Source organism: Aphelocoma coerulescens, chromosome 2, assembly GCF_041296385.1.
Source record: "Aphelocoma coerulescens isolate FSJ_1873_10779 chromosome 2, UR_Acoe_1.0, whole genome shotgun sequence".
In the NCBI taxonomy this organism is placed as follows: Eukaryota; Metazoa; Chordata; class Aves; order Passeriformes; family Corvidae; genus Aphelocoma; species Aphelocoma coerulescens.
The window spans coordinates 53,161,545-53,175,094 of NC_091015.1; the positions used below are offsets into that span (position 1 = coordinate 53,161,545).

At 40.4% G+C, this 13,550-nt stretch overlaps 1 protein-coding gene across 3 annotated transcripts; it reads right to left on the minus strand.

Moving 5' to 3' along the window:
• Positions 1-246: 246 nt before the first annotated feature.
• Positions 247-9,327, minus strand: LOC138105733 (C-C chemokine receptor type 5-like). 3 transcript variants are annotated; one of them, XM_069005838.1, is made up of 4 exons: positions 9,291-9,327; positions 8,062-8,213; positions 7,570-7,668; positions 247-3,935 (listed from the first exon to the last, which is right to left on the minus strand). In XM_069005838.1, the coding sequence occupies exon 4, from the start codon at positions 3,922-3,924 to the stop codon at positions 2,854-2,856; it is 1,071 nt and encodes a 356-aa protein (XP_068861939.1). In that variant the 5' UTR covers positions 3,925-3,935; positions 7,570-7,668; positions 8,062-8,213; positions 9,291-9,327; the 3' UTR covers positions 247-2,853. The 3 variants fall into 3 exon arrangements, with proteins under 3 accessions (XP_068861939.1, XP_068861940.1, XP_068861941.1); XM_069005839.1 differs by lacking the exons at positions 8,062-8,213; positions 9,291-9,327 and adding an exon at positions 8,431-8,553; XM_069005840.1 differs by lacking the exons at positions 7,570-7,668; positions 8,062-8,213 and having other exon boundaries at positions 9,291-9,308.
• Positions 9,328-13,550: the final 4,223 nt, after the last annotated feature.

The following is a 13,550-nucleotide window of genomic DNA, read 5'->3' on the forward strand; positions in this document are numbered from 1 at the left end:
TACCTAATCACCCTTTCTCTGAAGAAATTCCTCCAAAAAATGTTTTGAAGAAGGAAAGCACCAAAAAACCTTGCTGGAGTAGTATATATTTGTTGGCATCGAAGTTTACAGTGAGACCACACGATGGCACTGTAATCTTTAGAACTGAACTGTGTGCACAAGTCCACCGTAATTGTTAGCTGTTAGCTAGGCGACCTAATTACTTAGGTCACTAAATACACTGGAATTCTTTTGTACGCTTATTTATTTTAAAAACCACCAATATCAATCATCTAGTATCAGTACAAATTGTCTGAGATACTGCTTTTCCCACTGGTAAATGCAAACAGAACCAAATGTAATGACAACCAAAATAGCATATTTATTATTAGATTATTAGTGACAAGCAGTTAAGAGCACTGGAGTTATCTTGATGGTCCTGTTTTATTTGATTATGCTGGTTCTTAGTCCACTTGTAAAACCCCGAGTTTGTCCTGCCTGTTCCTTCAGTGTTATGAAGAATTTATCCTCCTTTTTCATTCTTCTGGCCTATTCTAAAAAATTGGGGATGGAGGTGGGAAAGGATCAAGAGGTCTAACAAAAAAGTTAACCAACTTTAATGGATGGTATAATGCAAAATGTTATTATAGTTATTGGCAGAGTCCTTAATTGAATGCACAAGCAGTGCTACCAAATACTGTGTTTTCAATTGTCTCCTTGAATGTGGATCACAGTTCACTGCAGTAGCTGAAATACGACTTGTTTTCATGTGAAGTGTGATCCCTTTCCAGTGAAGTGATGGAAACTTTTGATAAGCTGCTGATCCACTGGGCCACCAGTCTCAATTCTACCTCTTTTCTCCAGAAGCTGCTTGTTGCTTAGAAAGAGCCACGATTGGAGGTCCATGCTGCAGAAGGATCAGGGCAGCTTTTTGACATGCCTCTCAGAAAGTTTGTCAGCGTGTCCATGCAAGTTTGGTTGTTGTTCTTTACTCCTGAAGAGCTGATAAAGATTCATTACCGTGTCTGGCATCAAAGCCCTCCAGAGAAAGTAGTTTTCTAAAGGCAAGGTGTTTTCAAGGCCAAGTGAAAGTTATTGTCAAGAGCAGAATAAAATACAAAATTGTTTTCATAAATGTATTCTATAAGTAAAAAAAAAAAACAACAAAACAACATATATATAGATATAAATGCAGCCTGACTAGAAGTTCCTGCATGTATTCCTCATTATGCTGATATAGGCACCCATTTTAAAAGAATGTACAAAGTCCAGAAAATAATTGATGCACAGGGCCCTTAAGAAGAGTATGAAGCTGAAAATCTGGTAAATGAGAAGGTATGGTATACTTCTGTTACACTTCCCAAGTGGATGTAGTTCCAAAGTGGTGTTTAATATGACAAAATTGAATAATTCAAAACAAGTGGTTTGAGAAGTAAAGATTTCCCTATTCCACTTCCTGCTTTCGCAAGAACTTTCCACTGTAAAATTTCTTTGAGACTTCTTGAAACATTTGCTTCTTTGAAAATATTATTTAAAAGGCTGTCTAGGGAAGCTGGGAAACAGAAATTGCCCTTCTGGATAGGAACAGCAAACAAAATATTGATTTTTAATTTCCTGTCTCCGGAGTTGTCCAATACAATACGTCTTAGGGGAAATATAAGAACTGTTAGAAGGAGAACTTGGCCCAAATTAATTAATAGTGTGATTTTTGGTATGTTCTTAAGCACTTGAGTAGCCCCATATTTATTTCATGTTTTCTATGTGTTCCCATGCTTTAGAGGTTCTGAGCTTTACAGAGAATCAGTCACATTTAACCATCAGTCTTACTAATTACGGAAGCTTTTGCTCTCTGTGAAACTCCTAAATGGCAAAAGACTCCCATTGTCATAGCCCCCCAAATGATACCAGCTTCTAAAGCAAGAGAGATGCTCTATGCCCTTGACTCTGTAGAACAGAGAATATTTTTACTTATTCAGATGTTTTGTTAACTTAAATGTTTCTAACATACACGTATCTCTAAAAACATCTGTGTTAATCCTGTTCAGAAATCATTTTCACAACTCTAACGCTGCTATGGTTTGGCAGCCATTATGCCCATATTCTTTTTTTTAAGTTTTATGTAGGCTACAAAAATGGCAAGCAAAATCACTGCACTAAAAAGCTAAAACACTGTTGGCTCATTGTTCATGTTTGATCCAACCTGGTTAAAGCTCCATTTGCAATACTTTATTTTTAAAATACTGTTACCACACTGATTTTCTGCAATTGTATTAGCTTTTTAGTGTGAATAGCATATAAAACAGCAGATGAGTAAAAGAGAGCCTTCAGAAATATCAAAATCTAAAATCACTCAGGTATTAGCCCCTAGTAGTTAGAACTATTATGAGAAAGATCTAAGTGGTTATGTATGGTTCAACCATACACAAAGGAAAATATCAGAGTCTATTCTAAGTGTATAAAATTTTCCATTCCATGCTGTATCACAGACCTCAGTAATTTAGCATTATTTACAGAGATACACAACCAGCCTAGTAAAAAATGTGACTGAGTTTAAATGAGTGAGATATCTTGTGTAATGTACAGTCGAGACGTTTCCAAAGAACCAGTGTAAATTTATAGCCTCTAGTTCACTTCAAAAAATCTGTTAGCCTGCTAGCTCAGGCCCCAAATCAGGTAACTTGCTACATGCTTTTCATTTATTTACAAATACCCAAGTCTATGAGCAAAAGCAAACTTTGATAAATCTGTATTCTGTGATTTTTTTTTTTTTTTTTTTGCAGCTGCCTTAGAAAGAATATCCAGGAGAGATTCAGTAGGCTTTCATGACAGAGTTGATCTCACAAGAGTCAATTCCATTTTTTCACTAGACACAACTTACAATGCAGCAGAAACTTCTTGTTCTCCAGTAGATTGTGTGTAGGTGGAGCTAGCTCGTTCAGCTGTGTCAACATAGAAAACAGGACAGTATTTAGACAAGCGGACCCCAATCTGCTTTCGGAAAAAGCTGTGAAGATATTTCCTAAATTTTTCTCCAGCAAAAGCATAAATTACTGGGTTGATACAACAATGGATCATTGAGATTGTTTCTGTCACTTGGATTGCTTTGTGCAGTTGACCATTTCCTTCACAAGTAGAGATGAAAAATGCACCTTGAAAATCACGCAAGAGAATGCAAATGTTGTATGGCGCCCAGAAAAAAAAATAGATAATCATGATGATAAAAATAAGCCTGACCGCTTTATGTTTCTTCTCATTCCTACATTGCAGTAACGTCTTTATAATTTGTGTGTAGCTGCAGATCATAATTAACATTGGAATAAGAAGTCCCAGGATGTTCATTTTTAAGGCGAGGAATTGCTTCCATGTATTTCTCTGCTCTGATGGATAATGAGCACTGCAAGTGTAGCCTGAACTTTCCTTCTGAGTTTTGTGAAACACTACCCCAGGAACAGAAATAAGAACAGCAACAGCCCAAGTGACGACACTGGCGAGGATGCCGTAGGTGACTGTCCTGGCTTTCAAAGCAAACACCGCGTGCACTATGGCCAGGTACCTGTCCAGGGTCAAGAGGATTATGAAAAAGATGCCACTGTAGAAGCCAAGGAGGTAGACACCTGACAGAATTCGACACAACGCCTCCCCAAAAATCCAGTCGTGAACTGCGTAATAAGCCCAAAAAGGGAGAGAAAATACAAACAGCAGATCAGAAATTGCCAAGTTGAGCAGGTAGATGTCAGTCATACTCTTCAGCCTCTTGTATTTTACCAGGATAAGGACAACAAGCATGTTGCCTGTTAGGCCAAATATCACCACTAAAGAATAAAGAGGTGGCAAAAATTTTGCTGCAAAGTGCTTTTCCTCAATTCCCATGCATGGTGTCGAATCGCCGTAGTCAAATTCTGTTGTCAGTGCCCAGTCGGTGAAGTCTGTGGTTTCATTTCCCATGGTGTATTGGTCTGGGAAGGAGAAAAGGAAGACATTAAACTAGAGGAATCTCCAAGCTTTGCAGTGAAGAGAATGAAACATGCTGATGTTCCCTTCTGAAATGCATTTTGCTGATGAGCACAGAAGCACTACTATGTCAAGGTGTGAAAGAGAATGAAATTGCAGAGCTCCTGGGAAACCCACCCACACAGCTATGGAGTCACACTGGTGCATGTTGGAAGTGTGCTGTGTGTCATTTCCCATGTGTAAATTATAACATGCATTTTTCCTCCTCAGCAGAGCCTGTCAGCAGCCTGGCCCAACCAGAAACAGAGAAATGGCGGATTGAATCTGAGGCATGGCTATTCTTGATTTAGGGACTGTGTGAGGGACTGGCCTTCCCTTGCAAGAAGGAGTCAGGGCCTGGGAGATGAGTGTGCAGCAGAGCTGTGAAAGTCCTCAGACAAGTTCTGCTACAGTGGTAGCAGAGAAAGGCTTGTGACTGTGATGTCAGCCCCTCCAGTCTTCAAAGCCTCCCCTTTTCCCAAGTCCCTGGTAGGACTGTGAGCCAGATGCAGAAGCACAGCTTTGTGTAACTTGGTCTCTGAAAAGCTCAGGACAACTGTCTTCTCACAGACCCCCAGAGAACGTGGTAGAATTCCTCTGTGTCCCATGAGAAGCTGGGCAGAGAATTTTGTGAAGATGGGTGTCAAAGGGACAAAAAGTGCTCCCTGGTCACTCAGTGGGGAAGTGCAACCAATGCCTATGACAGCCAGTCAAAGAGAGCTACTTGCTGTCTGGTTAAAGGGCTGCTCTGTCTTCCTGTGCCACCATGACTGCTTTTATCAGACACTTCATGGCAGACTGGTGGCTGCCCATGGCAGGGTGTTGGTTTTGAAATTAGCCTCTTCCTGGAAATGTCATGCCTGTTCTTAGACAAGGCTGACAGAGTGCTCCCAGTGCAGAAGAGTTCAGGCAGTGCTTGTGCCCCAGCTTGCTGTGTGATCTCTGAACATTCGTGGTTGTGCTCCTTTCCTGAATGCACTTTTTTCAATGGTGTGGTCTGCCCTGTGGGATCACAGGCATCTTCTGCAGAGACCACGCTCTCAAAACCACCTTTTCATTCTCTCTGCACTTGAGGTCTTCAAGTCTAAATGTAGCTGAAGAAACTCAGCCCATGTCTGGAGTGACTCAGAGACAGGCCCCTGCTCTGCTTTTTGGTACAAGCTCATAATGATCCATTCTGACTTAGAGCATATGAAATCCCCAAAGCATCTCTTTGTGCCTGTAGACAAAACCTCTCAGGAGAAAGGACTATTTTCTGCTGTAAAAACAGATTGCTTTAAATGCCAGTGTCCTTAATCTGTGTCAAAGTGGTTGACTTAGCTCCTTCCCCAAGACCTCAGCTTAGGTTTAGCTATCTGCCAGGTCTGCGACCTTAAAAACGAGGTTCTTCTGCCAGCTCCTGATGGTGATTCTTATGCTGCACAGTGCAGATATGCATCTGCCCCAAAAGAGAAAGCTTTGTTGGAGCAAAATCTGCACCTTGTACAAATTTGCTTTTGCAAATTTTTTTACTGCTCTTTCCCCAATTTTTTGAGTCTGGCTACCAGCTCTGTGCCTAAGAATAATAAGAAAAACGACATCATATTCAGATGTTACTTTGGTGAGTAGAGTATGGTGTAAAGTTTTCTTTGGGAGAATGAGGAGTAAGAGAATATTAGCAAATTGTAACAGTTTGGGTCTCAATTTTGCCCAGATACAATTTCTTGATGAGAAATAAGGGCTTTCTTCAAAGACTGTCTGTCAGGAAACTCTGGAAATCTCTGTGAAACAGTTTTTTTCCCTAGTCATACTAATCACATAGTTGTTACAATGCAGCAGTAATGGTTTTATTGGTAAGGAAGTGGCTCCATCAGTAAATAACTTGATTTTAAAGTACGTAAAGGTTTATATTTCTTAAGTACTTTCAGTAACACTTAAAAAAAAAAAAAAAAAAAAAAAAGCAAGTTTATAAAACACTCTTTGGTCTAAAACATTAACTTCTTTACTTCAAAACATGATGAGACTTGGGCATTACCCAAGTAAATATTTAAGATTTCTTTCAGCTAGACCTGCTAGATCCATGTTGCATACCCTGACAGTACACTCCTGGTACTGCATGTAGCTAAATATCCTCATTTACAGTGTGTCAGTCAACCATGCTGTATACTGGGATTAGGGGATGAGTGACCCAGCACTTCCTGCCTTGCTCATTTTGCACCTGGGGGATGGTCATGCATAAATATGAGTATGAAAAACAACTAAGTCATAAACCCCGAGTGGGATTTTATGAGTAGGCAATTGATAGGATTCATACAAATATCATTGCAAAATGCTGCCTTGATATTACTGTGATAATCCTTTTTGTGACAGACCCTTCTTCCTGTTAACTGCTATCTCAATGCCTTCTCTCTTTTCCCTCTGCCTGCTTGGAATGACAATCACATCTTCCCTGCATCTTGTCTTCTTCCTTTCAACCCTTTTTGCATGCTTAGATTATGGCCTCCCCTTTGAGCAGTTGCCTCTGCTAACTGAGCCCCATTCCTCTAGCCCAGCTTTTGTTTCAAAAGCCTCTCCACAAAAGAATTTACTACTCTGAATGGTGTATAGTATCCAGCACATGCTGACAGTGGAGACTAAAAATACTTGGAAAAAATAATTTGGAAACCAGAAAAAGGAACTGAAAGCAGGTTTGTGCTTTATCCTATAATCTTGCAGTTTTAGGAAACACTGTTAGCTACTGCTAGAATATTTCACTGGGTTAATCAGTTCACCTAACTAGAGTAGGTTGTTCACCTAACTAGAGGGATCTGACTGGGTTTATGTTTCCTGATCATGAAAAAACCCCCGAAAGATAGTCAATGAAGATCTCTGAAGAAAGAGTATTTCAAAAAAAGTTCTATATTATTCTGAGTACCGTTTAAATAAATGACATATTTCTAGAAACCTGCAATCTGCTGTACAAATTCTGTTGCTCTGCTTGAGACTAGCAGTCATGCAATTTTTAAAATAAAGGCTCACCATAGAAAAGATGAGTAAACTCATGTCACTGTTTCATTCTGAGTTTCAAGTCACAGTTTTCTGTGTTTTAAGAGGCAAAGATTTTATTAAAGTGAGCTTCAGTTCATATGCATAGTCCCATAAAATGGTAATAATTATAAAGCTGTAGCAAACAGAGGTAAAGTGCTAAGGTATGCTGCATGTATCCAATGAGATCAGTGTCTAAAATACAACACTAGGTTTTCTGTGGTCATCCTGTGAGAAGAATAAGTACTCTTCACTCAACACTCGAACAATTGCTTTGTTTGGAAGTAAAATCCATATTTCTGTCATTGCACATCATTTTCAGAGACAAAATCAGGGAAGCATACTCCATTATGTTTCTTACTCAGATCAGTCTCTAGAGATTTATTTCTTTGCTCACCTGGATCCTCTGCTTAAGTCTTCTAGTGATTTTTTTTCTTTAAAACTAGTGTATTCCATTTAACATGTATTATGCGTTTTGCCAGGGTTCTTTTTAAAGACACTGGCAGGATTCCACAAGTATTTTTCACTTCAGGCATCATACTACCTAAGCAGCTACTAAATGTTAAAAAAAAAAAAAAAGAGCCAAAGATGACTTACCATGTATCTTATGGTGCAGGTGATGTCTTGTATTATTACAACATGAGTAATGCTAAAATGACTTGTCCGTCACAAGATGAAGGTCAAAAACATCTCTTCCTGTGTGAAGAAGGATGTATCAGTTTGAAAACTTCTGGCAAAAAAAAATCTGTTTTCACTTAAAAAAAAATGAAGGAGCTGTTCTCTGGTTCTCTTTTTTCTAAAAATGGGTCATCAGATGTTACTTTTCTAACTCTTGAGACGTGCAGATATGTTGAAATTCTAGAGGATCCTCCTAGGAGTTGAAGTTTCACAACCCACAGCTGTAGTTTCAGAAAAAGGGTTTATATAATTATTTTATCTTTTTTTTTAGCTAGCCTGTTTGAATCAAGAACAGTTTACATGTGGTTTATCCCTTTATATTTTTCAGTCATTAAATTTCTTTTATGTTTTTCTGTCCTTTAACTAAAAGCGGAGCCAGTGAATAAAGTTTATGCTTCTATTCAGAATTACCTGCACTTTCTGTTGTCTTGCTCTGAGTTGCAGTCCTTATATTTCAGAAGAGTTGATCGATCCTATTTTTCTTTAACCCGGTCTTCTGGACTGTGTTTTTTATTTTAATCACTCTCATAAGACTATGACTTAGTCTGTGTAGTGAGTCTGACCTTTTAAAACAGGACTGATAGTTACGTTTTGGAATTAAACTTTAGAAAAGCCTGATAAAATCTGATTTCTTATCAATTTCCTTCCTTGTAGTTGATGCCTTTTTAGAGTTAAACTGAAGTTGCACTGTGAGCAGATTTCTATATCCTTCTTGGACATCCAAGAAATGACACAGGAGGTAGGAAAAATACTGAAAGCAAGAAAGGGATGGTGCCTTACCAGATGCCAGAGAACCCCTGAGAAGATACCTGATAAAGTACAACCCATTTGACATCTCTTGGTAGGGTTCTGGAGGATCTCATGTGTAGTGGTTTGACCCTGGCCCAATGCCAGGCACCCACGAGAGCTGCTCACTCACCCTCCCCTGCCACAGCTGGGCAGAGGAGGGAAAAGGTGGGAAAAAAAAGTTAACAAAGGCTTCATGAGTGAGATAAGGACTAGGAGAAACACTTCAAGGCCGAAACAGGCTCAGCTTAAGGTTGCAAAGTGAATTTTTTACTAACAGAATCAGAGCAGGATAATGAGAAGTAAAATAACCCCTTTGAACACCCTCTCCCCCCCAGCCCCTCCCTGCTTCCCACCGACAGCACAGGGGACAGGGCATGGGGGTTTGCTCAGTTCATCACCGAGATTTCCTTCCGCTGCTCTGGGAGAGGAGTCTTCCCCGTGAGGCCGTGGGTCCCTCCCACAGGGGACAGTTCTCCTGAACTTCCCTGGCGTGGGCCCGCTCTCAGGAGCAGCAGCCCCACTGCCCCTGCTGCAGCGTGAGCCCCTCCCACGGGCACACAGCCCTCCCGAACTGCTGCACCGGGGCTCTCTCTTTCCACGGGGTGCAGCCCTCCAAGGACAGGCTGCTCCCGCCTGGAAGCAGGGCCCTCTCTCCACTGGGTCTCCCACTGGATCACAGCCTCCTCTGGCATGGGCACCTCTCCCATGGGCTGCGGGTGGATCTCTGCATCCCCCGTGGATCCCCATGGGCTGCAGGGGCACAGCTGCTTCACCATGGTCTGCACCACAGCCTGCAGAGGAACCTCGGCTCCGGCTCCTGGAGCACCTCCTGCGCCTCCTTCTGCACTGACCTTGGTGTCTCCATGTTGTTTCCCTCACATGTTCTCCCCTCCTCCTCTTCTCTGACTAGAATCCCAAACTCTTGTGACTTTGTTTTGATTTTCTTCTTAAATATGTCATAACAGAGGTGTTACCAACCTCTCTCACTGGCCCAGTTTTGGCCAGCAGCATGTCTGTCTTCAGAGCCATCAGCCATTGGCTCTGCCGGACATGGTGGGAAGCTTCCAGCAGCTGCCTCACAGGAGCCATCTTTGTGAGTCCCCTGCTACCTAAAACTAGGCTGTACCAAACCAATACATCATGCTATCAGTGAAGGCACTAAATGGATGTCTTTTCTGCACTCACTCCTTGGTATTCTTAAAAGATTTTCAAACACTAAAAGCATGATGGGAGTGTCTTTCTTTGGAGGCTGCTGTTCCTTAATGGAAGTCAAGGGAATCACAACTTCTGAGTTACCTCTCAGATCTGGGGGGAGACAGTAAAAAGTGAAAAGCTCTCTCTGTTTTCCTTGTCAACCCTTCTTTGCATGAGGGACTAATCTTTATTCCATAGGACAAATGGATTTTTCTCTTCCTTTCCTAATCTGCTGTTCCAATGAGCTCTTTAAAGTCTGCAGTCCCAGGGTCAGAATTAAAAGCCCCTGTAGGGTATTCTAAAGGTATGTTAACCCCACCATGCTTGATGGGCTGACAATATTAGGCCCCCTACACAGTCAGTGGCAATAGCTGATTCTAATACTGTTTTCACTACATCTAAAACAAATTCGCAATTATTGCGTAACTTTTCTAACTAAAAGATTCTGCTTTTATACTGAATTCTTATAATGCTGAAACAAGGTATTATGTCAAATTACTTATTCAATATATAATTACTAAACAGTCTACATACTAAAATTAACAGATATTTTAAGTATTTCTTCATGAAGCCTGCATTGTTTACTGTATGTTACATGTTACTTAGCCCACTGGAGACTCTAAACCCTTTCATAATTTCACACTATAGAAACAGGGGAAACAGTCTCAAACCTGTTGCTGGACTTGCCTGATTTTCATCAAGCTTTTTAATTCTGAAATATGCTCCTGCAGAACTTGCCCACTACATTTCAATTATGATAACAACAACAATTACCACTACTACTTAAATTAAGACCTGTGGTAGGCTGGTCTTAAGAAACAATCCCCAGTTCTCACAGATTCATTGGCTTTATAAATGTGTTTAATTTTGTTGATTATAACTTTTGGTTCCTATAGCTCAGTCTGGTCAGTGAGCACAGTAGGACATATTATTTACTGATGAAGAGCATTGCTCACCAACAGAGGGCCTCTGCCACTCACGGTTATAGCAGCTGAATAGGGGGAATTCACTTGGTCTGCTCACCCGATGCGTCTCACAGCTGGGTGAGACACTCCCCAGAGAGAGTGTGAATTGCTGTGGCACTTGGCAGCCCAAGTACTGGGTTGTGTGACTTTATTATCAGCACCTGCAGGATATCTACAATTAGCTCTACCCCAGCTGCAGATAAGCAGAGCTACTGGGAGGCCAGATTTGATCTGGTCTTGCTTGTGGCTGTAGGCAAGCTAAATCCCCTTGTGATGTTTGTGGGGCACTGAGTGATGTGCTATTCATCAACGCTGTTAGGATAAGATCTTTCCTGCAGGAGTTGGTCTCCCATCCAGCCTGAAGTTTTATCACGCTAATCTGGGACTGGCCATCTTAATGCTGTCTCACCTCCTCTTTCCTGCTGCCTCCATCCAGTGTGTATGGACAATCCAAGCAGCATATCCATGGTTGCAAACCAGATTCTTTTCGGTTTTTCGCAATCCCTTGCCAAGCATTTCTTTGAATAAGTGTACTGGTGCTTGTCATGAACTCCAGTGGATTTTAAGAATCTTTACCTAAGCTGAACCTCATCATTTTACCAAGAAATTAAAGCTATTCTTCAATAATAAAAGTAACGATTCAGTGGGTTGATGTAGCTTTGAATTTTACCTATCATGGTTTCCATTCAGAGATGAGTAGGAGTTATGTTTAGTGGTGGGATGCTCCTTCCCTCCGTACAGGTATTCCTGGAATCAAAGTGAGCTTTGTTCCTCATCTGTGGGGCTCAAGTTGATGTACTCAGCAATTGTGCAGCCATGTACTCTGTCAAGTCAAGCTGCATTTGTCAATCTCTCCTATCCAATGACTGATTATATGATTCATCTTTACAGTAATCAGCCCATCTCACTGAAGTGTCTGGTATCTGAGTGGCGTGGCACTCCCACAAGGAGATGCTGTTATTTAAATGAGGTTTACACCAGAACTGAAATGGCTACTAGGACACATACCAAAAACTCATGTACCATTGTGATACACAAATGTCATCAATTATGGGTACAGAAACTTGAAAATTTAACTAGCAGTTTCCATTCCAGCTATTCCAACCTTCATCACCTGAAAAAGAAAGGCTGGGGGGAAAAAAGAGTCCTGGAACAAAATGATGGATGCCTTTCTTAGGTATACACAGTGTGATAGAACACAACACTCTTGTTAAAAGTCTATCACTACAGCTAAAATTAATCCTTTTCATCTGGAGAAGAGGTCAAATGAAGACAAGTGAACACAAAGTAAATGAATCTTGTTATTTGTTAGATTCACAACATCTGTGTCCAAATAAGTTAGTATTGTCATGTATTTTATTTCATCAGTAACAAGTGTCTTTGTCTTGAAGAAGTTGAATAAAGACATCTAGCTAAAACTACTTTGTTGCTTAGGCTATTTTTTCTTATCAGCCTTCTCTTTCAGGCTCTCAAGCTCTGGTGACTCATCATTTGAGCCACCATCACAATCACACCCTATCTTAACATCTGTGAGGTGTATTCTTTTGGGGAGAACAGGGGAAAAGCATGATGTACCACACCCTAAGATTTCTATCATGGAGACTAGTGAAAAAAACCAAAACACTTCACATATAGGTGTAAAATAAGATGGGTTACAGAAACAAACTCTGGAAGATGCAAGCATTTCTAAAGTGGATGAACACTTCTTTGGTTGTTGTTTATTGACAATAACATCAAAAGTTTTGGACCTTTTCACCTATTATTCTTAGGCTGTCTGTTTCTTCCTTGTAAATCTGGCACATACATCACTACAAATTGCAGCACATATCTCTATTGTCATGGTATTATTTTTGTTTTGGCTTTCTCTAAGCTGCTCTTACTGAACTATGTTTCCTTATGCAGTGAGGAAGAGAACATTGCTTCCTTCTACTATTTTTATCCAGGTTTCTGATGCATGCTCTCCTGATTTATAGACAAAGGGTTGTCACAGTAAGATAGATTTTACTTTTGGGCCACAGTTATGCATTTCACAAAATTTCGTCTCTCAGAATCTAATTTTTACATGGGCCTTAAATTCACACACTTTTTTTTTTTTTTTAAGGTACATTTATAGTACATAAATTCTAGGTCTAGAATTTGTGTTTTGGGGCTATCTCATCTGTGCATTGGATATGCTCCTCAGTGTACATGTAACTCCTGGACCTTTTATCAGGGAGGCTGGGAAAATCACACACCATATTTTTTCCCAGTGAAAACTAGGTCACACAAAGGGTGAACAGAGTCTGTTATATGATGAAGTATATACCAGTAATGCAATAAAGTACCTTGAGAGGGTTAAAAATTCACTGAAGTATAGTACAGGATAAATAAAAGAACTTAGGAAAAATGAAGGAAGAACCAAACATGCAGGAACCCAAATCTATTGACCTGAGAAGTAAGAACAGGATGACACTATAAATCTAACTGCAAAGAAAATGAAACTGTTGATAAAGCCAAAGAAGTTTGCTTAGTCATTAACAGAGTTAAATACCTGCTTATAGACTATGATTGCCTCTTACCCACAAAACCCCCTTCTTCACAAATCATGCAGGGTAAAGGAAGTGTGCACTCCACCCTTAAACAGAGATCAGAGAATGCAAACTCAAGGACTTCAGCTTTAGGTTGGTACATATGTGGGAAATATCTAATTTTTATTGTTCAAAGCATATAAAAATGAGCACCTGGCATTTTGGAGGTGTGCCAGCTTTGTGGATTCATGACCTAGCACCCGTCTCTGCACAGATATAAAAGAAACAAATATCTCAACTCTGTGTGTGTGAACCAGCTTCTTGCACACCAGGTGAAAGAACCCATGTTTGGGACAACACCAGCACCTAGAAGCCAGAAGGTTTCGGGAGCCAAAGGTTAGATAGAGTCTGTAATAGTTCATACCTTGTATTAGTGTCCCTACAA

Bases quoted from the DNA above. Each gene is read 5' to 3' on its own strand.
- LOC138105733 (XM_069005838.1), bottom strand. From the start codon at position 3,924: ATGGGAAATGAAACCACAGACTTCACCGACTGGGCACTGACAACAGAA.